The sequence below is a fragment of the Rhinolophus sinicus genome, chromosome 14 (genome assembly GCF_057876585.1).
Source record: "Rhinolophus sinicus isolate RSI-liver-muscle chromosome 14, RSI-T2T, whole genome shotgun sequence".
NCBI classification, from domain to species: domain Eukaryota; kingdom Metazoa; phylum Chordata; class Mammalia; order Chiroptera; family Rhinolophidae; genus Rhinolophus; species Rhinolophus sinicus.
This window is the reverse complement of record NC_142514.1, coordinates 186,865,848-186,892,254: the sequence shown is the minus strand read 5'-3', so window position 1 is coordinate 186,892,254 and position 26,407 is coordinate 186,865,848. Positions and strand designations below refer to the sequence as shown.

Here is a 26,407-nt window from a genome sequence, read left to right as displayed (position 1 = left end):
CGTCGTTGACACTGACTAGAGAACCCAATCCCCTCATGCAAAGAGGAAACCGGTCACTGTCCCCAACCTGGGCACACGTAACCACATGATACATCTCCCAGTGCCGGCCATCATAGCCCCACCCCAAAAAGAAAAACTATTTAATTTAAATCTTTGTCTACCGGGCTTTTAAGCAGATTAAAGACGTTTTGGTTTATTCCTAATTTCTATCTTACTTGTACACTTGTAAAATCATCTCCTGGTTTTGTTTCAGAAAAAGAAGTTGAAATGGCATTTCCTTACCCGTCACAGTCAACTATTTCAGGACCTTCAAAGGAGAAGGGGTCGGCCTTATCCGGCTCCGACTTCATCTTGTACGTTTTTGTCAGGACCGTGTTAGTAAAGTACTCATTGGGTTCGAAGTGGAACTCTAATATAAAAGACTGAAAACAGAAAGTCTGGTAAGCACCACCTAAAATCTACAAATACCAGAGCTTTTATAAGCCTCCAGGGGGCACCACGGCAGAGCCTCCGCACGGGAGGAGGGAGGAAGGCGCTGGGGTAACCGGGGTGCTGTGGGCAAGAAGGGGTTCCCTCCACTGCCAGAGCGGCCCCTCAGCCTGTGAACAGGCCTCACTCCCACACATACCCGCAGCCCCACCTGCAGAGGGGTAGCTGAATGTCACCTCCAAGAGAAGCGGACAGGAAAAGTGCAAGGGACAGAGGCGTACCCCACTGCTCGGGCCTCTTGCAAGCGTCCCCTGCAGGACGAGGAAGAGAGAAATGCCATTCCTCATCCTCCACCTGGGACAGGTGCTCTGCGGTGGGGAGGGAGGAAGATCCCAAACCCACAGGCCCAGGCACTTTGTCTCCAAGACCTGAAACTGACAGCCACCACCAGCCAGCCAATTATGTGTTCTTGGAATTGCTGTGGCACTGGAATGGAACCCGTTAGCCACAGCCAGGTAAACAGGTCACGAACAGTGCTTCTGTGAGGACCCAGCTCAGGGAGGATGGCATGCACCATCCCACGTCATCTTCAGAGAAAAGGGAGGGAGGGCAGCCGAGGTCCCACTCCTTATAAACTGGCAGGCCCGCCCCACTAGCACAACGACACCCGATAGCAAGTGTTCTGGAAAGATGGCTGTGTGACAGACCGAAGAGCAGGGAGGCGCCTGCAGTCTTATCCCTCTGCACTTACGCTCTAGAACAGGAGCCTAGTCGCTCCTTCCACCAGGGCCTTGGGTTTCCTGTTCAGGTGCTGCTCATACTGGAGCATTTACCTACCGTCCTTCTACACCTGTTTTACATACACCCGACCCCTGTAACCCTGGGTGACCCTGAGAACAAGGACGACGTCACCCACGTGACAAGAAACAAGTTAGCTGACACCACGTGGGGCCAGGGGCCAATCCCGTGTCTGACTCCTGTACCTGCCACCACACAGCTCGTGGCCCAGAAGGACCGTCACAGACCCCTGCTGCCCAGGGCCTGTCTCGCTCGAGTCGCCCAGCATGGGAGTGGCCAGCTTGGACTCCTTGCCCTGGCGCCAAGCCCTTTACCCTCAGTGGCCTGACTCCCTCCGACGCCAACCAGGAGCTCGAACAATCAGTACTCACCATAGGCTGTCCAGGTTCTGAAAACAGGACTTTGATGTCCTGCAGGTGTTTCAAAATTGGCTCATCATACTCCTAAACACAGAGAAAAAAGAAATTTCTAGCGAGCTTTGGAAAAACAACACATCGTCACGTTGCTTTTCGAAACCACACGGCTGCTGCATACACTCCTAGGTGCTGGATAACGAGCCGGTTGGAATTCTGTTCTTGTCAAATAGCGCCTCCCAGCAGCCAGTGAGGGGCCATCCTTCTTGGGCACGGAGCACTGGCAACCAATGCCTGGCATGAAGACAGCGCCTCCCACACCAGGGGCAAGAGCCCTGACTGCTCTCACCCCAGCCCCAGCCGCCACTGTAAACGGGGGTCAGAAATGCCGTCACGGGAGATGCCGGCGCTGAGCTGCTCTGAGACTGATGACAAGCAGCATGTGGGTCAGCCCCGCCCCCCAGGGCACGCGGCGAGAAGCCAAAGCCCCTGCACCCCCACTCCGTCACTCAGAGTCAGGAACACTCCCGAGGTGTGTCTGAGAGCTCACGTGCACGCATTACGTAGGAGCTTCTAACTGGCTACACGCTTTTACAAGTGACCGCTATTCAAGCTCAGAAGTTTGCCAACGCATCATTCGAGAAAGTCCAAGTGAGGAAAAAGCGGAAACAGAATGACAAGACTTGAAACTCAGTGACCACATGCGAGCGAGAGGTGCTTCGTCTGTAAAGCAGCCACTTCTTTACCCTGAAGGCTGGGGAATGAACTGAAGCGTTTCTGGCGGTCCCACTGAGATCTAAGAATTGAGTCATAACTAGCAACTTCCCAATTTCAAACTCTTCTGACCTTACAGAAAACAAAACCAGCAGCCACTAAGGCACACAAGTCTCTAGACAAGAGTAACCCGACGGTTTCTAAGGAGGCCACATCAGGCAGGGATGTCACAGCTTCAACGCCAGCACACGCGGCCCTAAGACTGTGTGGCACTGACCTGGCACCACGCTTGCCATCCTCCACTGCCGATGAACGTTCTCACTAGGACGTTTGCCAAGTACAGGGCACTGGGGTCTGCAAACTCACCCCGTCAAACCAACAGTGCCCACTGGTACCCCCCAAATTCACACAATAACCACCATGTTCTTAACGTGCCCAGCAGCCCCCCACACCGGGGAGGGCCCAACCCCAGGCCCGGGATCTGACACCGCCGTCCTCACACAGAACCAAAGGGCCCAGGGTCAAGCATGTCTTTGGGATGTGTCGTTTGACCAGGGGACCTACGACTATTACCGCTACCAGGTCACAAACAGGGCAAACGATATCCCACCACTCCATGCCTACTCTAGAAATGCCAACCTGGTTTTTTACAGCTTTGCGACAAAAAGCAGCAAGACCCTTATGGCTTAAGAACTGAGGCACAGCCAGTAATAGAGAGGTGCTGGGAGAACGACAGACACCTCACTGGAGTGCAGCTAACTGCACCACCAGCCCCACAAGGATTACTAAGTAGCTGGCCGCACAGCACCGCAAGCCAGGCTGCCCAGGCCAGTCACCTACTGACTCCATCGTGACAAGCCTGCCACCACACACAGCGTGTCCCAGGCAGCAGCATGGGCCTGGCCTGGGAGCACAGCAGGCCCCCCACATTCACTGCACCAGAACCTGCAAGGCCTTGGGACGGGTGTCGCCACAAAAGTGTCAGAAAACCTAACCCATGGGTCTGCCCAACTGCTCCGCTGGCCCGGCGACTTCCAACCCTCGGGGCCCATCAGAATCCCACAAAAGCTACAAACACCTCGAACTCTCAATGACGAGGGGGCGGGGAGGCACTGATGTGGCGATGCAGCTTTAGAAGTTGCCCAGGTGATGCCTCCAGTCTCGGGGAGAACTACCACCAATTACTCAATTTCCCAGCGCCCTTCTGGCACCTGGCATATGACCTCGCTGTTTTAAACCCCGCCTGAATTTGCATGTGAAAAGGAGGCTCGGCCAGGAGAACAGGCTGTCCTACACCTCGTATTCCAGTGCTGCCAGCGCGGAAGGAAGGGAAGAGATGCAATCCTTCCCCTTTCCTTACGTTCGGCTGACAGAAGCATTACGCAGGGCAGGGAGCAGAGGCAGCAGTGTGGCGAGCTTCTGCAGACCACCACGCCCATCTGCGAGACCTCCTGCGGGCGGCAGCAAAGCTGTGTGCACCCACACGCCCTGTGCCCAGGGCAGAAGTGCCGACAACCCTCTGGAACAGGGCCCAGGACCATCGCTGTGGACTTTCGAGCCATGAAAACCCGCCAAGAAGTCTGTGAGACTTGGGCAGGACTTATTTCTGTATTCTGGGAACTTCTACCATAAGTCAGTTCAGAGAAAGTCAAATTTATTCCCTTTTAATTTATTTACCATTTCATTATGGAAAGCCTGACAGACCAAGACAAAAACAGAAACACTGGCTATTCCAATTTTTTTTTTTAAACTTTTACTTATTTTTAAGTGTGTTTTTCCAGGACCCATCAGCTCCAAGTCAAGTAGTTGTTTCAATCTAGTTGTGGAGGGCACAGCTTGCAGTCGCCCATGTGGGAATCGATCCAGCAACCTTGTTAAGAGCACCACGCTCTAACCAACTGGGCTAACCAGCCGCCCCCCAATTTTTTTTACAACAGACTTTATCAGAAACATGTGATACATCTATTTATACAACTAGCAAGGCTGCACATCAGGCCCAACCAACGGGGAAGTCTGAGCGTGCGCGTGCACGCTCTCCTCACACCTTCCCGCCTGTTCACGACACAGGAAGACGGAGACGGCTCTGGAAGCTGCTCACGGGCTTACTGGGCTGAGGCAGCTGACCTTTCACAGGAGGAAACCACCTTTGAGTTCTGGCTCAGCGTTCCAGGCCTCTCCACTAGACGTGCCACAGAAATGAACCCTCCCAGTAAGGACAAGACCACTCACCTGAGTGGCGGGTCACAGAAAGCGCCTTTCCATCCAAAACAAAAAGCAACTAATGCCCAGTTGAGCAGCTCACAAACGGTTGTCAGACTCGCACCCCTCGGGGTGCAGAGGCGCTTACCTGGACCAGCTCACTCAGCATGTCCACGTTTCTGAAGATGGTGAACCAGAACTCCGGGATTCCTTTGGGGTTTGGCTCTTCTGCCGTTGCTGCTTCATTTTCTGCTATGACTACTTTATTTTTCATGTCTCCCTGCAATATTAAACATGCAAAACAGAACTTATCACAATGTAACAAATTAACAACTCATCCAGTGATTTAATGCAGAACAGAACTTCAGAATCCGACACAAACTATCAAACCCCTGGTCTTTGAATCTGCATCCCCAAGACCACAGCGCACGCCCCAATTTCAAACGTTTCTGAAGGACAAAGCCCGCGAGGCAGTACATCCAGACCTAATTCCACGACAGGATTTCTCATTGGGGCAAAGGCTAAAGAGGTGGTCCAATCACCCACCAGCACACGCAGCTCGTGTCTTCAGCAACAAGAAACTGCCCTGTTCCCGTACGTCCAACGCTAAGGAGATGTCTCTAAACGTCAGACAGAGGCACCGTGCATCAGGGTGGTGACCAAAAAGCTACGCAGCAACGGGGAAACATCAGGCCCCAGGGAGGGAGGGAGGTTAAACACAGCAACGCATGGAGCCAGGGCACGTGTGATGCTATGTCCCAGGGGACCCTTCTGAGGGGCTTTGGAATGAACAGAGGCAGATTTCCTTGAGCAATAAGGCACTCACTCACTCACTACTATATTGATCCACAGACACAGCTTCAGCTAGGCCAGCTTCTGCATTATTTTTAAAAGATCAAAAACATGAACCAAAACTCACATATGCTTAAAAAAAAAAAAAAAAATCCCTGCAAGTTAGTATTACAGGGTGGAAGCTACTTTTCTAAACATAAAATCAGGCCAACAGTTAACCTGTGGCGCGTTGGGCTATTCCATGGCACTGGACTAGGACCCCGTCACCAGAAAAAGGCTGTGAGCAGGTGACGGACAGGGCAGGGCAGCAGGAGTAACGTACCGATTCAAAGCGTGGGATGCCCTCAGGCGGCTTGTTGTGGCTGCTGCTCACCCCCCCAAGCAGGATGGCATTTCCAACGCGCCCTTCGCACCACAACCCCCACTTCCCAGGGACCGCTGACACAGGTGGCCTCTCCCCGCAGGGCTTCGTGTCTGCCCGAGGAAGACTTCTGCTGATGCTTTCATCTCTCCCATCTGATCCCACCCCACTACACCCTGTGTGGAGTCGCCGCAGGTGACTGAGCGGGAGGGAGACCGTCTGGATCACGGGAACTGCCAGCGCCAGCTCAGACGCCAGGCCTGCCGGCTGCTCAGTATTCACTCAGAAAGAGGTCTAAACACCCCAACTAAGGGCGAAACAGCACCTGCTAGAGACCCTTAAAGGAGGTTCCCTCTTCCCAACAGTGTTAAAACAGAACCCAAGTCCACTCATTAAAAACAACAACTTACGGCCAGTTTATCGTCCTCTTCGTTCTCACTGTGCCACTCCGATTCCGCATCTGTCGGTTCCACGTCACCAGTGACAAACTCCCTTCTCTAAGTGAGAACGAGACCTTCGAGTTAGGAGGCTTATTCGGAAAATCAAGAGCTAAGCTAATGAGTGTGTGAAGAATGATAGGAAAAGACTGCCAACTGGACGCTCCCGTAACCGGCCCTGAGAGTCCAAGTGTGAGGGCCTGCAGGACAGCCGTCAGTGACGCACTGGCACGTGCTGGGCTGGACGTGCTGGCGAGACCGACGGGCAGCGCCCACCTTGTCAAACAGGGGCTGGTACAGCGCCGCGTACTTCCGCTCCAGGTCGTGGACCTCCTCGTAGAACTTGGCTTCTATGTGAGCACACTTCACCTGGAGCTGCTTCAGGGCATTGATTCTTCTCTTCACCGCTTTAGGTAAACTAAGAGACGGAGCAGAAATAAAATTGCCACATGCCTACAAAATCAAGGGGACATCTCCCAGATTTCATTAAAACAAATTTAGGCTAACGTACAATCAACATCCTCACTATGAAAAACAGCTAAAAATCATTAAGAAAAGGACAAATATCCCAATAGAGAGAAAAAGGGGAGGGGAGGAAGCCGAAAAGGTAATTCACAAAGGAAAACACAAATAATCAAACATGGAAGAAAACATCCAATTTCACAAAATACCCAAAAGAACATAAGTGAGAAGAACTCCTGCGTCATCCTTACAAATTAGCCATTAAAAACAGCCCACCGCCCAGGTTTGATGAGGCTGAGGGAGGGCAAAGCAGCACTGACACCCATCTTTCTTAGGGGCGACAAGAACCTTGAAAACGTTCTTTAGATCCAGTAATTCTAAGAATCTGTCGTAAGGAAACCACCAAATATTTGTGTGCTGAAATGTCCCCTCACGCATTGCTCGTAAAAGCGGAGACCTGGAGCAGCGACACGTTGAACAGGGCCAAGGCCGGCCTGTCCAATCACGTACCAGGAGCGTGTGTCACGAAGTGCTCGCACCCACACGCCCAGGGGTCTGGTAACAGATGGGGTCTGTTTCCTTCTGCAGTCAGAGAACTAGGAGCTTCTCCGCCTTCTGATACTTTTCGATATGCTAAAGATATTTTAGTTTGTATGTATTACTTTTCTAAATCAGAAGAAAAACAACATTCCAGCCCGTCACAGTGATGTTTGCCCTGAAGCCCTTGGTCACAGCGCAGAACGCAGCTGACTGCTGGGCCTCGTCACAGGCCTACGCCGGCCCCGGGTGGGCCTGGGTCCTGCCCTGGAGGGCTCCTCCCCAACTTGGCCTTCGTCGCAGCACTTTAGTGACCGTCCAACAATGCACAGCAGGGTACCTGGCAGCGCCCGCACATAGGACTGTTTAGAAAGTGCTAGGGACATGGGGACAGCCTCGAATCAGAGGACCCGTCCTGGGTCCCTCCAACCCCAGGGCCCCTCAGGATGAAGGCCCTTCCTTCACCCAAGACCCCCAATGCAGTTACCTGGCTAGGATTATCTGCCAGGAGGAGAAAGCAGACACAGCAGAACAAGAACCAAACAAAGGTAGACATACTTAGCATCTGCACTGCTTTTTTGCATTAATTACTCAATCTGAAATAATTTTGTTTACCTTTCAAATCTTCCTAAGGGAGTGAAAATAACAAAGGACTCTAAGCAAACCGGACCCGATGTCCTCCCAGCCGCCCTCCGGTCAGTTAGTCACTACACACTGCTGTTCCCACGTGTGCAATACGCCCACATGAACTAACCCTATGACCACAAAAGCTCATTCCCACTTGGAATGCCACCCCATCACCCCGTTTCTGAGGCCAGAAAACTAGAAACCATGGCTCACCTTCAACTCTGCTGCCACCCAGCATCACTACCCTCCACTGGTTGAGTCTGCAAACATCCCACAAAACCTTCCCGTGCAGTCACCTCCCAGAGAACCCTCCGCATGGGAGAAGCACACCCCAAGAGTCCGCTCCCCATGACAGCAGCCTCGGAACACACAAGTGCTTCGTGGGGGGACCATGTAGAGGGTGGGGCGTTCTGAGCCTAAGGCCTGAGCTGACAGGCGGAAGGAAGCCCAGCAGCAGCTTGTGCCCCGAGAAGAGCTGTCCCAGGAGCCCGAGAGTGGACGTCCTTACTGTTTTCGCCGTGCAATACGCCCGGACACAGACCTCCTCTGAAAACGCACAGGTCTTGGTGTCGCAGGCGCATGCAGGAAGGTCAGGGAGGAGTGGCTCTCTCAGCCAACTAGGAGCCAACAGGAGGGAAAGCACGTTGCCCTCTGCCTGGCACGTCCTCCCCATCCCGCCTGACTCGCGGGACCTGTAAGGTCCTCTGCAACGGCCAGAGGAGGGCACTCAGCTCTCACGCACCAGCTAATGCCACAGGCTGCGTTTTCCACACTGTCCCTCTCCAGACTCTGAACCCACGCACTCTTCCCTGAGCCCCTGGCGTCGGCTCTCAGCAGGCAGCGTGCGCTGAATGGAAGCGCACTTATTCCTACGCTAAGGAACAGGGAAGCCGCTTCTTCCTGGTTTCCCCCAGCGGTACCAAGTCTCACACACACCATACTCACGTCTCAATGTAGCTGGAAGGAGTGTGGGAGACGCTGTCAAGCCGCTCCTGCAAGGCTGCCAGTACCTGTGGGTTCTGCATCGCCTGATCTGTGAGCTTTTCTGTGAGGAATGGAAAACAGGGCCAAACAATGTAGAAGATGCCGCCAGCACAGAGGAGCCCAACATCTGGAACCACCAACACGTGTCTGCTTAGCCTGGCTTATCTACTTAATTCCTAAATATATTGAGTGGTATCTTAAAAACACCTGCTTCGAAACTACTTAAAATGGATTTTAAAGGCAATTGAAACTGTGTTCATCACCTGGGTGGGTGAGAAACTCTACGGAAGGGCAGACCTAGCGATTTCCAGTTCTCACCTGGACTGTTGAAGCCCCCACCTCCCACTCAGGACATGGTCACTCCCTAAGTTCAAGTGGCTTATGTCCTGTCACCTCGCCTTCTCTCCCCAGTGCCGTGGTGGGGCCCAGACGCTGAGGACAGGGATGAGCTGACAGTTCCTCAGAGGTGAGCGCCCACTGGAGCCCCAGCTCGCAGCCAGGGAAGGCCTGACTGTCACCAGTCCCCTGGCGGCCAGGCTTCCAGCCGTCCTTTGGCTCCTCCTTCGCCTACAATGTCCTCTGGCCCAAAGCCACCCCCCCACAGGCGGGTCCTGACTGTCGCCCTCCCAAGTCACTTGCCTTCACGTCTCCCTCGCTGGCATCACTTCCCTGAGCAAACAAGGCAGCACGAGGCAGTGAGCACGTGACCGCGCAGTGGCCCATCACCCAGCTCACAGCAGCGTCAGTGTCCATTGAATAGTCCCTTACTGACTGTACAGAAAACCAAGCTTAGCAGCCTCGCCTGACTTAAAGGGTGGTCCATACCTGGGAGTTCTCCCCACCGTTTCGTAAGAACGTGACGTGGGCGAGCAAAGTACACCGAGCAGGCACTCAGTTTTCACTACAAACCACTAACAAGCACTGTTTAACGTATGTAACTGCACAAAGAACACATCCTCTCGCTCTGGACACTGAAGGGCCTGGAAACAGGGATACCTGGCATCTACGTTGTAGTTTTTAACTCTCTCTCCCCACTAAAAACACAGGGCCTCTTGGATAAATGACAGAGTCCAGGTCTGGGGCAAGGACAGTTCAAGGAAACATGAGACATCACTTTTGCCATAAAGCTACTAAAAAATAATAATAAAAAAAATAATAAAAGCACTCAAAACTGACGGGAACACAGCAACAGGGCACAGAAGCCAGCTTGAAGGGACCCCCACTGGCCAAGTGGGACAATTTGTACACCAGAAAAGATGAAGATGGCAACTGATAAAACACTGAAGGAACAACTGAGCCATGTGTCTGGAGTGACACTGGGGGGGGGGGGGCTTCTTTAACGGCGGTGGTGTGTTGGACTAGCAGGATTAGAAAACACCAATGTCACTGATGTGTGGTATATAAACCAAAAACAACAAAAGAACAAGACAAACAAATGAGAAGCAGAAGCTCCTAGACACAGACAGTGGTTTGGTGGTTGCCAGAAGGTGGGGTGGGGGCTGGGAGATGAGGGTAAGGGGGATCAAACATATGGTGATGGAGGGAGGGCTGACTCTGGGTGATGAACACACAGTGGGATTTATAGATGATGTAATGCAGAATTGTACACCTGAAATCTGTGTAATTTTACTAACAATTGTCACCCCAATAAATTTAAAAAAAAAAGAAGACACCGATGTCATTAGTGACTCCGCAAGGATCATCAATGGCTGCTGAAACCCTACGCGAGTCTCACGGAGGCCAGGCTAGCCACGGGGGACCCGACAGACGCCTCAGAAGCAGGCTGTGTGAGGGAGACGCCGGGCAGGCAGCGTCTTCACCAGCTCAGCGATGTCAGCACCCCCGCCACGGGCCTACTGCTCTTCCCAGTGCAACAGGTAACCTGACGGTCGCCTGCGGTCACGCCGAAATGGGAGCCCTGATCTAATGAGGACACCACTAGACCAACCCTGCGTGGGCATTTTACAGCTGGGCATACCACCTGCTGGCTGGTGTGCCACTGCAGGGAAGGGTGAGAGGGTGCAGGGACAGCCCTACAACAGAGGAGGCAGAACTAAGTGCAGCATAAGAGCTGTGCCTGGTCCGGATCTGGCTGTGGGGTGACACGACGTGCGTTAGCTAATGGTAAGGTATTAACATTCAATGTCTGGTTGTGGTAATGGCGTTGTGCTTATGAGAATTCATTCCAGTTTTTAGGAAATTTACATTGAATTGTTTTAGGGGTTTTAGCCAGTGTATCCACATCTTGCTTTCAAAAGTTCAGGGGGGGGAAAGTATAGATAGACTTGAAAATGGAGAGGAAAAAGAACATCTACAAATTTATGGACAAATACGGCTCTCTGGGTTCTGCTTTGGAACAACTGGGAAGAGAAGGAAGGCACAGATGAGGAAAGCCTGGCCATTAGTTAACCACTGGTGACGCTGAGTGCTGGCAAGCACAAAGACAACGTTGTGCTACGTTCACGTTACTTCTGCAGCCTGAATTCCTAGAATAAAAAGTTTTAAAACAAAGTACTGATTTTCATTTTAATTGCTCTAACTTTTCCTGAGATGTTTGCATAACCTTTCACTTGTATTTCTATAACGAACGGTTCAAGAGACTCCCGCACTGCTGCCAACTCTCCAGCTGTTACCTTTTCCACGCGCACTGAACTGACCTGTGGGAGACGCATTTTTAGCAGCTTCTAAGGAATCCGAAGGAACTCCATCTGAAAAACTAGGACAGCAGGTGTAAGAAAGTATTACTGTAAAGAAAGTTCCAAAGATACATAGCACAAGCGCATTCTTCTTATTTAACAAAGTGTCTCAACAGTGACTTCAGATTTGGGCAGAAGAGAACTGTGGACACACACGTGTTCTGTACAAGATACTGTTTTGTTAAAAACAAACTCTACCACTTAACACCCCCCCCCACTCCCTCCCCCCACAACTTCTGATTTCCAGTCCTGGCCAAAGCTTCTTAACTTTCCTCAAGAAAAATCTGCTCCCTGCTCTCAAACCAACCCCACTAAGGCACCGACCAGCAGGCCATGGTTTAGACAATTGCTTGAGCGATCCAAGAGAAGCCACGGTCCCCAGCTGTGAGGACACAGTACCAGTGGCTCTGTAAGCCACACAAAGCCTCTAAAAATAACTAAACCCACAAAAACAGGCCTACCAGTTTTCAAACATGTCTGGACACAAGTCCCTCACCAAAAATAAACCACAGAAAATACCACACACAACCCAATGTGACCTCAAGATGACCCACAAAATAGAATCTTTCATATGACCACAGAAGGCTACAGAATGTTAGGCCCGTGTCATCAGTCACATGACCTCACCTGGGAGTGTTAAAGCCAGAAGAGCAAACTCATCCCTTCCCACAAATGGTTTTAAATATCAACGTGTGAGACACATTTAACATTGGAAGCAATTTCTTTATGGGTTCAAATACATGTACGCAGGGCAAAAAGAAAGCCATCCGCTGGAGGGAGCTTCTCATGATGCTGACTAACGTGGCTTGGCGCTTGCTCAACTACAACTTAAACGCTAAGAAACAAAGTCTATTTTGGCTTACCTGTTATCTGCCATCTGAATGTTTTTATCTCCTACAAATTAAAGAAAAGTTGCAACAATTAACATTACTAAACACTCCCAAACAAAAACTGTCAAATGTACTTTTACCAGCATTATCTAGAGCGGGGTGTCCAAACTTTTTTAACGTTTTTTACCAAGGGCCATAAACAGGAAAATACACAAACAGCCTCTTGAGGTGAAGTACGTATTGCCTCACCTGGTTTATTTAAGTAAACTAAATATATTTTTGGAATTTGCTGCGGGTCAATTAAAAATGGATTGCGGGCCACAGTTTGGACACCCCTGGTCTACAGGGATGAGGTTTTCCTAGGAGAGAACTTTTGGGGGCAGGGGTGGAAATGTCCTCGATTTTGAATGGGGTGTTGGTCACCCGGATCTACACACTTGTCAAAATGAAAATATACACTTAAGATCTGTACATTTCAGTGTGTGCACATTTGGCTCATAAAAATTTCGCTTGTTGCTACTAAAATGACCAGACTTCAAAATAATAATCATTTCTAACTTGCCTTATCGGCATAATAAGTTCTGGCAGCAGGAACACGAGTACAGATTGACGCGAGGCCAATGACGTGGGAGCGAGCCAAAGCCTTCACTGGTGTGCAGTTCACATTGTGGGCTTACTTGCACTGAAGACAGCACTTGAGTCAAGACATGGAACACGCGGCACTCCATACAATCCCACTTTTACAAGACACAGGTTAAAATTTAAAAGTCTGTCTCCAGATCAGGTGACGTATACCTATAAATATTAAAGGTGGGTTCTAAACCGTTTGCTCCTTAACCCTATCTAAATGCAGAGTGCTTAAATGAAAAATAGAGGCGTGGTGACGAAGTTCCTTAATCTTAGGTGGTGTTTCGCATGTAGGTATTTGAGCAAAGTCTAAATCCCTCAATCACAATGCTTTAGCGTAAAACAAACCAACAGAAAAACGTATTTAATACTCCAATGGCTGGCCACGTGTGCACCACTGTACCAGTTGGTCACTGTCATGCGGGAGACCCTGCTCGCTGCGCCATTTGTCATGTGGGAGACCCTGCTCGCTGCGCCATTTGTCGTGCAGGGAGGCCTGCGGGGTCTCTGCTCCCACTCCCCACACAAGAACGCAGGATATGGTGAGGCCAAAAAGGAACACCCACGGAGCCATAGGTAGGGGAGTCATACCACTATATTCTCTCTGGCGGCACTATACTCTCACTGGAGGCTGGATCCACACTGTCCGCAAACCACCATCCACGCTTGCCAGCCCAGCCGCCATCTCCTTGCTAGCCCCCATTCTTCTCTCTCTCTTCTCTGCTAGCGTAGCCACAGCAGTTATATTAGTGGCCAATGGCTCACTGGTTACAGCTGACGGCCAACTTAGCCACAGCTGATGGCCATGCAATCACAGTTGGCCATTTACTACCTGAGCCAGCACCTGTCTATGTGAGGCCGAGAGCCTGGAAACTGCTTTCTGGGGCTCTGCCCCCACAGTCACCCACGTGCAGCTTAGTTAGTGAAGGGTGTTAAAGCCCTACAAGAGGCCCCATCACCACCGGCGGAGTCTGAAGTCCCTGCACAGAGAAATTGGGGTTTCACTTCCAGCTGTCTGCCTCGCCACTCTGATTCCCAGCCCATGCTCATGTGCGGTTTGTGACAGGCACACAGCTGCAACCCTAGCATCCCTGAGCTTTTATTCTGTTCTGCCACGTTATAAACGTGACCTGTAAGACAGGCAGGTCTGCAAAGTAACATCTGCTGGCAACATTCTTGGCGCTACTGCACTTACTGTTCACCAGCTGTCAAGCACTGCGGGTTTCCCTTATATCTTTGATAACATCTCTCTGAGTCCCTTAGTTTGTACAGCCTGCCATCCCCGAGTTATTCTTTACCTATGAAGAGTGGAACTGCAAGAGGATGGCTGGGGCAAAGGGTCCAAAAGGATCTTCCACCTGCTGCCAAGCTGGTTCCACAATGACCCCAACAACAGCCTGGCCACACACAGTCACAGCTGTCCACGGTCTAACAAATACACTCAGTCACTTCCGTGGACTGGAACGAACTTGCTCTCTCCTGAGGCCACTGCTGTCACTGCCAGGTTAAAGGACAGACGACAGATTTCAGGGCCCAATCAGTAACAACCAAGCCACACCCCTAACTAGCAAGAGACCTGTGTGACAGGCACCTCCCTACATTTTATACCACACCAACTACCAAGGAGGGGGCACCACTGTGTATTAAGAGGGCAGGGAAGGGTGAAACACCTCAGCCAAGACCAATGGCTAGTAAGATGTGGACTTGGGTTTCTGTCAACCTAACAGGAGGTAAACTGAGGCAAGCTCAAGTTCCCAGAAATCGAGTTTATTCAGGAACTGCAGAGGAACTGGAATTCGGGACACCCAGACCGCAGCGAGCTACTGGAGAGTCCGCTGGAGGTTTGGGACGGGCTGCTTCTATGGGCAGAGTGCAGAAGGGGAACCCAATCAGGGGCCACGCGGCAGGGCCACGCGGCAGGGTCACTTGCTTGTAGATGGGAGAGATTAAGTTCTGATCTTCTGCAAATCAAGCACTTACAAGACGTCAGTCTCACAACTTTCAGAGGGCGCATGCGTGAGATTCTCCACTTCATACCTTTCATTTTGTTTTAGATTAAATGTTCTCACATCCCCGTTCTGCTCAAGGACTTTTGCAGAGAGCATCGCTGATCAACCTTCCTGTAATGGGGATCTTGCTTAGTCATATGCGTCCCTCGGACCTGAGGACCATCCTCAGGTGTCCTGCCCCACGTAGCAAAACGGCAGGCCAACACGTGGCCTCATTTGAACAACAAAAGGACCGAGAAATGGGGAATCTATGTCATGCTCCTCCAACATGGTCAGCTGAGCTTCAGGGTAAGCCTTGGAAAGGAAAAGAACTTGATTCTGCACATGCACCTGGGAGGAAGACGCGTGCCTACTGACACAGGCAGGATGCATTTAACGAGGATTACACCCAGGGCCAGAAGTCCAATCGCAGCTGTTGACACTTTTCAACCAGTCCCCAGCTGCCTATGTTTAAAAGTTTGAAAATGTCCCAGGTCCTGGGGGCTTGGTCCACTTCAATTAAGTTTCCTAATATCTGTCATTACTTGTAGTTCTCGTGTGACTTCCCCAATCTGTTAACATAAAAACGGCCTCCTTCCCCCAGCAGGGCACAAGCTCCTTGTTGATGGGCAGGGAGGGCGTTTGCTAAGACTTCTCCCACGAGGCTGTCTGTCTGGGGCTGATATTCAGAAGCTCTACCAGCAGCACTGAAGGTGGGGGCCACGACTACGGAGAATCCGAGCTGCCGCTTCCGCTGCTCCCCGCACAGGGACAGGCTCCGGTGAAGGCACGTGCAAATCCCTTCCCACCTGCCACGTGATGTCTGTGGGTGTCCACCCAAGGTTGGACCCACCCCAGCTCTTTGAAGTTGGCAGAGGAAAGGGCCCTGACGGGGTGCGTAGTGGTGGAAAGGTCTTTCCTGACCTTGGCGACGGCTCCACGTCCTTTCCATGCGAGGGGGAGTTTGGAGTATACGTTTCTTCCACATAGAAAGAAAGAACCGCTGTTTTCTAAATACAGGGCGTAAGCGGGCCCTTTTGCCCAGACTCTTTCTCATGATTAAAAACAGACATTTACACACAACACACGAGACCTGGCGTCAGTGTGGTGGGAACGGTTAGGAGAGCACCTCGATTGTGAAGCATGTGGAGCAGTGGGGGAAGACGGCTGTTGCGGGTGAGGTTCTGACGGAGCCCGGGATTCCCCAGGGAGAAGGCAGGCTGAAGGAAGTTCCACCACCCGCCGGCTTTCTGACCAGTCCCAGGAGGTACTGCTGCAGTTTTCATTACCCCACTAGAGAAAGCCACCTGCCAAACCCTAATGGCCCGCTGGGTAAATTAAAATGTCTTGGGGGGCTGGTGGTGGTACAAACAGGCTTCCCTGGGTTGGATTTCAGACAGTTTGGAACGAGCAAGGTAAGCACTTTCTGTGGCCTTGCTGATGTTTCCCACCAAAATCTATTCATAACTGTTACTGTTTTCCTAGTGGATCAATAGTTTCATTTGTGTTCAGGCGTCAGTAAAGGAAATTTTAGATTTACTGGCAGGACTGGCTTATTACTGGGTCCACAGCAGAGCCCCCTTTCTTCCGACTACCAATAGCCTTTAGGTTTCCAATTCTGCTTTCTTTCAGAGGCCAGCTGGGGTCCCTCCCTGGTTATTCCCTCAGGTCCTCGCTAGGGGGAGCCGCAGCCTTCTCCAACATGACAGTTTCGGTCTATGGAGCGCATAAGGATGGCGTTTTCTGCAGCGGCATCAGCAAGGTGGTTTCTTCTGGCTTCCAGATTTTTTGCAGTGATGATACGATAGGACGGATTTACTGTGGTTCCTCCAACTACTGGCGCTGGAGTCAAAACCCTGGTTGTCTCTTTTTTGGTGTCACCTTCTGGGGTAGGAGCCAACTGATCGGCTGGACTGACAACGTCAGGGGGGAACCATCTCTTATTTTGTTCAGGTTCTTTTGACTAACTGGGTAAGTCCTTGTTTAAGCCATTTACACATCGAAAGCCACCTGGGTGGATTCAACATCTACTATGGAAGCCTGGAATTTCCTTAGAAACAAACGAACAACAAGAAAATCAGCCTGGAGTCTGCTTCTAGTCAGGACACAGTCAGCGGGCTTTGGGGCCTGAACCTTATCCCAGACCATGGGCGTGGGTCTAGGATGGCTTCATGCAGACTTTTGGCTGTGCCACGAGCGTGGTCATATAAAAGGCTGGTGGTGGGTTTAGTTGAAACCCTAGAAGTGGTGCGGTTTTCCCAACCGGCAGTTCTAATCCAGCACGGGGTGTGATCTTCTCCAGTAAGTGTGTGGACTGACTGACAGATCGGAGGCCAGGCTGGTCGGTGAGTCACATGTGTGAATTTCTAGCGAACAGGAGCCTGTTACCTTGGGAAAGTCCTTCAGTTCAGCCCTGAGCTCGGCTCCTGTCCTGAGCGGAGGAAGTTTGCGGTGGTTTAGCAGGATCGTCACAAGGTCTAATTTTGAAAGTGACACTTTCAATGAGCCTGGCTGGTGGTTTCAGAGACAGGAAAGAAAGGAAGTTCAGATAGAGGGGAGGAGTAGGAGGCGGCCAAGAGGGCCCTGGAGGAGGGACCCGTGGGGGTGGGAGAGACCTCAGCCAGCACCAAGAGGCCTCTGCAGGTTTGTTTTACCACCTTTACTTGTGTATTTGCTTCAGTCCATTTGGAAATAGTACTTCGTAACGAGGTAATTTTAGAATCCTGAATCTGTTTAGAAGCTTCCAGTTACCAATTACAATAAACATCCCATTTGGATGATTTAATCTTGCATTCTTCTTAGTTCTAAGTGATGCTGAAGGAGATCGGTCCATTTAGTACCCAACATGCATGAGGAAGGACAGTGGTTTTTTTAACATAAACTGGCTGGGGTTACTGAGGTGGGGCCACCCTCACAGCACTGAGGGGACTGGGGTCCCATTACCAAATCCAGAACAGAAGGTACAGCTGCCCTTGAACGACGCAGCATTTAGGGGTGCCAACCACCCAACCACAGTCGAAAATCCACGTATAACCTAAGCCAGCCCTCTGCATCCATGGACTCCCAACTGCGGATAGAAAATGCGGTTGGCCCTTGAATAGCACAGGTTTAAATGGTGCTGGTCAAACCCGTCTCAGTCAGGGGTCAGCTGTACTCACCAGAAGGACAACCTGTCCCTATCCAGATCCGGAATGAAGTCGGGGAGCTCGAGATCGGGGGGCACCGCACTCAATCCCGAGGCTCGTCGTTCCTTGGTGGCTGTTGCTTTCGGATCCCACTTCTGACACCATGTAACACCAACCTAAAAGGAAAGAGGCAAACTGAGGCGAGCTCAAGTTCCCAGAAATCAAGTTTATTCGGGAACTGCAGAGGAACTGGAATTCGGGACACCCAGACTGCAGCGAGCTACTGGAGAGTCCTCCGGAGGTTTGGGACAGGCTGCTTCTGTGGGCAGAGTGCAGAACGGGAACCCAAGCAGGTGCCATGCGGCAGGGTCACTGGTTAGTAGACGGGGAGAGATTAAGTTCTGATCTTCTGCAAATCAAGCACTTACAAGACGTCCGTCTGTCTTTACGTGTCAGTTTTCTGAGGGCGCATGTGAGATTCTCCACTTCTACCCTTCGTTCCGTTTTGGATTAAATCCTCTCACATGTCCAATCCAGACCCTCCTGTCCTTTCCCTACCAGCACCACCCACTTCACTTCCTGCTGCCACTTCCACCTGCTCAGCTCAACAGCCCAGTCAGGGTCAGGATCCTGCAGTTCCACAGCATTTCCAAGAAATCCACTGTTTAGAAGCAGTGTGAAAACACTCCTTCTATCCTGTTCAATATGTAGTCCCAGGGCCTGAAACAGCATCTGGTGCAACAAAATCTCTGCTGAGTAAATAAACACACTGTTGCAAGACACAGACCAAAGGTTAGCCTTCCCATGTAATGACACCACTGCAACTTAATAAATCCCATCAATACGATCCACTGAATTTCCATCTATGTGAAGGCATGTGCTATTTAATCCTATTTTTGGCAACACAGGGCAAAGCAGTTAAATTAAACCCAACACAAAATTCTCCCCCCCCCCAAAAAAAAAGCCCAATCAAGGATAGAAAAACAAAATGAGTTTAAGCAATGGGAATACAACAAGCCCAGAACTCAACGTCTAGAACAAAGCAGACACACAATAAATAACATGCTTTTGATCTGGAGTTGAACTCTATCTTATCATTTCCTAGTTCTGTGATCTTAGTTTCAACATCCATAAACTAGAAAGTACCTCCCTGAGAGGTATCGTAAAGACAGAACCGCATGCGTAAAGTACCTAGTATGTGACCCATTCCAGGTCTCTTTCCACTTTGACTGCAATATGCTTATAGATCATTGTTTCTACGGCTTGGTATGAAACCAACAAATCAAGTTAAACATTGTTCCCTTTAAGGAAAAATAATGGAGAGTGATGATGTATTATAAACAAGATGGAGTTCAATTAGTCAAGTTTCACCAACATAATTTATTTTTGTTCAGCAATCCCTACTAAAGTTAAAATAGAAAGTTACAAGGAACTACCAAATTTGAGGTTTGAGAAATATAACCACCCACTTGTTTTAAATACTGACACGCTGCGTTTAATCAATTTTATGACATCATCATCAGGTTCTCCTACTTCTAAAAGGCAATTGAGTTAAAATATGAAAGGGACACCAGGCAGGAGAATATTCTAAAATTTCAAAAGAACACAGTAGGTAGGGCAGGTTCCCTCCCAGGGTCAAAACCTTTGAGCCTACAATTCTAAATGTCACTGGCATGCAGATTTGCATAATTACACGAATGAATGTTTTGCTTTTATTTATATGACACTTCACAATCCTGTTTATGGATTAAGTTATTTTTACCCCAACTAATAAAACTTTTTATGGAGAAAGTAAAAATAATTTTTATAGCAAATTATCCAACATAACTTCAAATTCCTAATTTTAAATGGAAAACATTTAGTCTACAGCTAGAGTAATATTATTTCAAATCAGGCCACTTTTGAGAAAGAAGACGTAAGCTGGGAAATATAGCTGCCCTTCACGAAACTAAAATTTTTATACATTTATCATTCCTTAGTCGAGTCAACGGTCCTCATTGTCTTCCCATGAGATAACTGAAGGATTAAAGTTAACTTACATGTAATCAGTGTCCGTAAGACTTTAAAACTTCATTATAATCTAGAAATCTTATTAAGTTAGGGTGCTAGTTAAATAGACCCCGTAGCACAATCAGTTGGTTCACAGAAAAACCTGAAGGACGGAGATCCCACCCTATCGGCCCTGGGGGACAGGTCCACATCCTCCAGGACCTCAGAAGGGACAGAGTCAGGACATCCAAATGTCTCCGCCCACAAAACCTGGCCAATATGTGACGCCCTGGGATAGTGGTGATGTCACTTATATTGCCCCATCAACAGATTCTTTACCCAGTCTATCACTCCATTCCTTAGTATCAGAAAATAATTGTGTTGGATCCAATACACCAGCAGGTAAATGAAAACAAATCTAAAGTAAACAACTAAATAACTTTATGTAAGTTTTCAAACTCATGGTAAATGTGCTTGCTAATTAATCTGCAATGTCTTAGCAATTTAAGAAAAGGTGTCCAGGTCCTACACTCAGATAGTTTTGAAATTATCTTCAAAGTAATTTCGAATCACATGCAATGATTGATAATCTAATATAGGTATATAATCTTTTCTGGCATTTATCAAAACAAATTTAAAAACACACATTTACACATGAACTAGAATAGGCAATAGCGCACCTAGATGTTACTTACGGGGGATCACCACTTCCGTGTATGTCTGAAACTACTTCTCATCATGTGGTTAAAAAAGAACGTATGACTGATACTCGTGTCTTCCCACTGAAGAACAAGCTGTACGAGGGCCGGGGCCTGTCCACCGGCTCGACACGGCCGTCCCTGCGCCCAGCCCAGGACCAGGCAGGACGGAGCCAAGCTCTCCGTGCCCCGTTCTCTCCCTCCCTGCAGCTGAGTGCCAGTGTTACCTGCACACGCATGGCTTCAGGGACCCCGCACACTCCTTAGCTTCCCCCAAGCAGTTTCTGAAGACACCAGGCACGCAAGTCTGCTCACAAGATCTAACTGCCACCGGACAGGTGAGGACAGTCTTTTCAGAAACTCGCTAGAGACCAAGCCTTCAACTTTCAGGAAGAAAGTAAAAAACTATTTCCTTTCCTTAACCAAAACTCTATTTTACCTCGAGCCACAATGTTTCTTCATTGCTACAGCGTCTATTTCCTCCTCTGCTCGCTTTTCTCTGCGATTCATTAGTATGTGACTGAGAAAGGCAAACATTTAAAAGTTCTTCTTAACCCTGTACTTGAAGATCTTGTCACCTTATCATTGAGGGTTTCCTGTCTCCACCCTATGTAAAATCGTACCCCCACACCCCTATGCCTTCTCTCTACTTCTCAAAAACACCCACCACCATCTAACCTGTCCGTCTCCCACTGCGGAAATACGTAAGAGAGGTCTGTCCCGTCCTTCAGGGCACATCCCCTTACCGAGAACCAGCAGGCAGAAGGTGCTCATGAATGAACCCATATGCAAAGTACTGGAAAGTTACATTGTGATAACTGGGTAAACAAGTCATGTTTCAAATTGTAACAACTGCATTCTTCTAACCTCTGCACATAAATATTTAAAGTGTACAGTTGATCTTCCTACCACAAAACTGTTAAACAAAAATCATCTCATTTTGTTTTTGAATAGGCTTTTTTGGATAATAATAAAGTACACTATTAATAAATAAAAGTCCCGCAGACCCAGAGTGGAAGCACATTGAGTTACAACAGCTGACAGAGCTCATTTGTAAGAGGAAATTTAAGGCTACACAGTGGTCAAGATCAAGAGGAAAAGATCACAAAGCGATCTTTTGTAGTTTTCTTACTACAAAAACACCTGTCTCTCCTGTTACTAAATACTCATGAAACTCAAAATTCAATGGCAACCAAAGTAAAGCAGCCTTGTTGTCACCTGAAGAGGGCAGCGTAGAAAGCCAATGGCCACCAAATGAAAGAAATCTACGTCACCACAAATTATTTCTTAAAAGTTTCATGAAGTCAAAGACCCCATTCTTCACCTCCCACTAATAAGGGTTTCCCAGTTACTGTGCGCTCATGGGCAAATCTTACCATTGGAGTAATTTAGGGAGTCAAGTATTTGCTAAACCAGGAGATACCATGCAAAGTAAGCTAAGGCCAGAGGAGCCATTTCCTGCAATGATTCCCCATCAGCTACTTCCTACTTCTAAAATCATGCCAGTGGCAGAACAGTCAAATGAAGTAATGTCAGCCTTTTACTTTCGATGCCTAAATACATCTGAAAAACAAAAAAGTAAGCACTCCTCAAATAGTAATCCCGGACAAGCTCCCAAGCTCCTCACTGCTGCCTTGTTATTCAAGTACAGACCGCCAGTGGGAAGTATCAGCTTCGAGCTGTACCAGCTTTTGCCGATTTCACACAGCCCATGGCACCTAGAACTTTGGGAATTTCAATCACCCTCCTGCCCACAGATACTATTTCTTCCAAAACAAAAAGAAATTTAGGTTCTCTGGCAGAATCTTTGGAAGTACAGCATGAGTTTATCAAAAACGGTTTTAAAACATTTGAAAACTGCAGACAACAGAAAGGAAGAAAAATAAACTAAAAGTAAGTAATTCTGAGCTCTATATTGCCATTTATACATGTACATTTGAGGTCACTTCCTCCTGCTGCTAAAAGACTACCAACTGCTAAAAAGAAGAACAATGGCAAAGACTTCAATCCTAACCCCAGCTGGTTTGAGAACTGCAGGCACAGGAACTGGTATGCTCTCAGCACCAAGTGGCTGTTAAAAACCCTGACAGGTTCGTGGAAATAACACAGCCTAACTCGAAGTACTAATCTCTGTATAAAATTATGAACTACAGACAAAATCTCTAAACTCAAAACACCACAGAAGAATCTGATAATGTGAATGGTGAATTCACAAAAGAACAATGCCTGAACATTTTTAGAGGACAACAATCTTAAATGTATCCTTCTCAGAATTCAGTTTACTGAGGTTATCAAAACAAAAATGATAAAATCAGCTATCACAAATAATTTCTCCAATCACTATTCTATACTTGTTCTGAAAAATAACAAAGTTCACAAAAGTGTTTAGATGTTATCTTATGACAGGCCCAGATGACTGCAGATGTTCTAACCCAGGGGTGTTCAAGCTGCAGCCCGCGGGCCATTTTTAATTGGCCCGCAGCAAATTCTAAAAATATATTTAGTTTACTTAAATAAACCAGGTGAGGCAATACATACTTCACCTCGAGTGAGTGGCTCGGCTGTTTGTGTATTTTACCACATATGGCCATTGGTAAAAAACGTTGAAAAAAGTTTGGATACCCCGGTTCTAAATCATAACACTGATCAAACGGGGCGGGGGCAGTGAGGGGGGACAAGGGGGTGGCAGGAGACTGCAAATGTATGTGTAATAATAAGTATTTAAGACAGCACTATAGTGGTGAAATAATTGTTTTATAGAATTACAAATAATTATTTTGAGACTTATTCTCATCATATCATGAGAAGAGGCCTTAAAATTCTAATGAAAATGTCCCCAAGGAAACTTGGGAGGGTTACAATTCTATTACCTGTTTTATCTATAAAATGAGTCCCTTTTGTCACTATAATTCTTTAAGAAATTAAGTTTTGCAGTCGTATTTTTATGGACCAAAAAAGGTCTTATCTTCAACGGATCCTTTCAGGTCTCTGAAAAAATAGGATAATTTAGTTCCAAAGATGAAAGAAAAAAGTTTCCTTGTCCCCAAACAAGGAAAACAAACTGAAAAAATTCATTTTCTGGGGTTTCTTTTTCCTGCCAATTCCACCTTAGTAAGTGAACCACTACTAGGTAACTCTAATTTTTAAACCATCTTCCTCTTCTTTAGTCACTGGTTTAATTTCTGGAATACATCCCTATTCCTCCACCACCTTTATTGTTTATTCCACTAGTAACTGCTAATTGAAGTCTGAAATAATTTCCAGATTTTACTACGAGAAGCATTTGGCATTCTGTGGAACCACCGAACCTCGAGCTGGCAATGATCAGCCAGCTCAAATGCTCATAAACTAGACCTCAGTTAGGCTCAGGGCAGTAACAAAAACATAATTCTACGTTAAAACTTCTTCCATGCCCTCTACAAAAGCAGTAAAGCTGGGCAAAGTTAAAACTGCCTGCATTTTAATCCAAGTTGTCACCCCGGCCAAGGCATCATACTTAAATAACGTCCCGGGCCTTAAGTTTCCTGAGGAGCCAAATGGGAAAACAACAGCACCATCTCCGAGTTAGTAGATTATCATGAAATGAACTAACACAGGCAAAGAGACTGGAGGCATCCGTGGTGTGTGGTAACTGCCATTCGTCCCTCAGCGTACAGTTATTACTGCAGGAAGGCAGTAACTGAAAGAAAAGACTTCTTAACTCTTAGGTCCAACAGCCTCGCCTGCACACCCGCACAAGAGAACACCCACAAGCCCCTTTCCAGATGGGACACGCAGCAAGACGGAGCAGGAACTGCTGGAGAAAGTGAAGCAGAGGGGACACACGAGCCCGGCCCTGGCGAACGCATCCTGCGGCCGCCTCCTGCCGGCTCTCGCAGCAGGTTCAGCGCACAGGCGCCCGCGCGGTCACCTGACCGGCCCTGGGGAGTGAAGTTCTCGCGCGGGACTCAGGCTTTGATAGGGAACGACCGCGGACGATGCAGCCCTTTCCTGGAAGGAGCAGAAAGCATTCAGGAAGGGAGGCGTAGGGCACCAAGTGGCCAACGCCTGTCACCGTCTCTGAACCGAGAAACGCCGGAACTTGCCCACCCGCAGCGCGCACGGCTGGTTAAACCTCTTATCTCTTGGGGAAGGTTCTGCTCCTCTCTCCTGACGGATGACGGTGAGGAGCGAAGCAGGCTGCTGCCCCCCCTGCCCGCTGCGTCGAGCCCGTCAGTGTCCGGTGCGTCCGTTAGTCCGCTGTGCGGCCCGCGTCGCCCCTCGCTCTCACGACACGGCCCCGACAGCGGCCAGGAACCCCGCGAGGTCTCCGTCTCCCCACCAAACCCAAAACCTCCAGCCGACAGGCATCAGGAGCCCGGCAGCCGAGGCTCGCGGTCACGCTCGCCGCAGGGAGAGGTCGAGTTCCGAAAACAAAGGCCTTTCGGCGGCTCAGCGCTCACGGGAGCCCAGCCCGCTCCGGACGCGGCTCTCATGGGAGGCACGGGAGGAGCCCGGCCCGCACCCTAACCTTCCCCGCGACGCCGCGCGGGAACAAAGCGCCTACTGACCTTCAGGGCCGCGCCGAGGGCGGGCGGAGCGGGGAGGGACACCCGCCGCCACCCGCCTCCCCGCCGCGGGCCCGGCCTCCCCCGAGGCCCGCCGCCGCCGCCCCGGGCACTCCGGGCCCCGCCCCTGCCGCCGCGGTTTCCCGAGATGGCGGCCCCGGCCTGTCCCCCGCACTCCCAGCCTGGTCCCCGGCCCCCGGCCCGGGCGGCCGCCGCAGCACGCCGTTACCTGGCCAAGCACCCGCTCCGCAACTCACGCCTCCTGCAGCAGTGGCGGCGGCACTGGCTCCGCTCGCTCCGCTCGCTCCTGGGATTTCGCCGCCGTAGCCATCAACAACGTCGCCTCCCATTGGCCGAGCCTCCTGGCCCCGCCCTCCGCGAGCAAGACAGGCTGCGATTGGACTGACTCGGCGCAAGTCAACTACGCTTCGGCGCCGCCGGAGATGACCAATCAAAAGCTGCGCCGCGCTCAGACGCTCGCGCCTGCATTCCTTCCGCCTCTTTAAGGGGCGGGGGCGCACGGAGGCCACGTGGAGGGCGTTCACTGCAGCCCACCCTGCCGCCGGTACCACCGAGCCCCGTAGGACCCTGCGGCAGCTCTCGTGCCCTCCTGGCCCGTCCAGGTCGGCTCCACCCCCAGTGACCCGCGCGCTGGCCCCGCTGACCCCCGGCTCCCCCTCCGCCTCCCCTCTCCCCTCCTCAAATCCGCTGGCTCTTGCTGCCTCCTGGGCGTCGCAGGTGGGGTCCCCCCTAACGTTCCCACCCCCGCCCTCCTCTCGCACACACACGGTCTCCCCGGGGCAGCCCAGGTCAGTGCCCCTCGGCGACTCCGCCTGGCGCCGGCTGTGCGGACCCGGCGGGCCGGGAGCAGCTGCAGGCTGGGTGCGGTGTGGCCGCTGGGGCTGGGGGTCGTCACAGTGCGTGGGAAAGGCTGGAACTGAAGACAACTGGAGTGTGATGGTTGGGTTGCAAGACCAACCCCCCAGGCCCGGGCCTCTGAGTCGCTACATTTCTACGCTCTACCTGCAGCCGGGGGTTTTCATTTAGTTCATTTTTTCAGAACTTCTTTTGGGTGGGACTGCTTTTGAAACAGTTTCTAATGTTTACAGCAAGCTGTTCTTGTCCCAGGATGTTTAAGGAGGTGGGGGAGGGGTGGGGACATCCGGAGACTCCTGGCTGAGGAGCTAAGGACGAAAGGTCAAGGTGGCCAGGGG

At 50.1% G+C, this 26,407-nt stretch overlaps 1 protein-coding gene and 1 non-coding gene across 5 annotated transcripts in view; both read right to left on the bottom strand.

Moving 5' to 3' along the window:
• The window catches only part of NAP1L4 (nucleosome assembly protein 1 like 4), a 38,973-nt gene extending 13,460 nt beyond the window's left edge, over positions 1–25,513 (bottom strand). The window contains exons 1-9 of one of the 4 annotated variants that reach the window (XM_019755643.2): positions 25,423–25,513; positions 12,253–12,283; positions 11,351–11,409; positions 8,655–8,754; positions 6,360–6,501; positions 6,057–6,143; positions 4,642–4,773; positions 1,599–1,670; positions 283–422 (exon numbers count right to left, since the gene is read on the bottom strand). In XM_019755643.2, coding sequence (XP_019611202.1) covers positions 283–422; positions 1,599–1,670; positions 4,642–4,773; positions 6,057–6,143; positions 6,360–6,501; positions 8,655–8,754; positions 11,351–11,409; positions 12,253–12,266 — 746 coding nt within the window. In that variant the 5' untranslated portion in view covers positions 12,267–12,283; positions 25,423–25,513. Of the gene's footprint in view, positions 1–282; positions 423–1,598; positions 1,671–4,641; positions 4,774–6,056; positions 6,144–6,359; positions 6,502–8,654; positions 8,755–11,350; positions 11,410–12,252; positions 12,284–17,992; positions 18,136–25,422 lie in introns of those variants that run through there. The other 3 variants (XM_019755642.2, XM_019755646.3, XM_088789793.1) reach the window with 3 other exon arrangements.
• Positions 843–968, bottom strand: LOC141572577 (small nucleolar RNA SNORA54). Its single transcript, XR_012497901.1, has one exon. It is a non-coding gene; the product is annotated as a small nucleolar RNA SNORA54 (small nucleolar RNA).
• Positions 25,514–26,407: the final 894 nt, after the last annotated feature.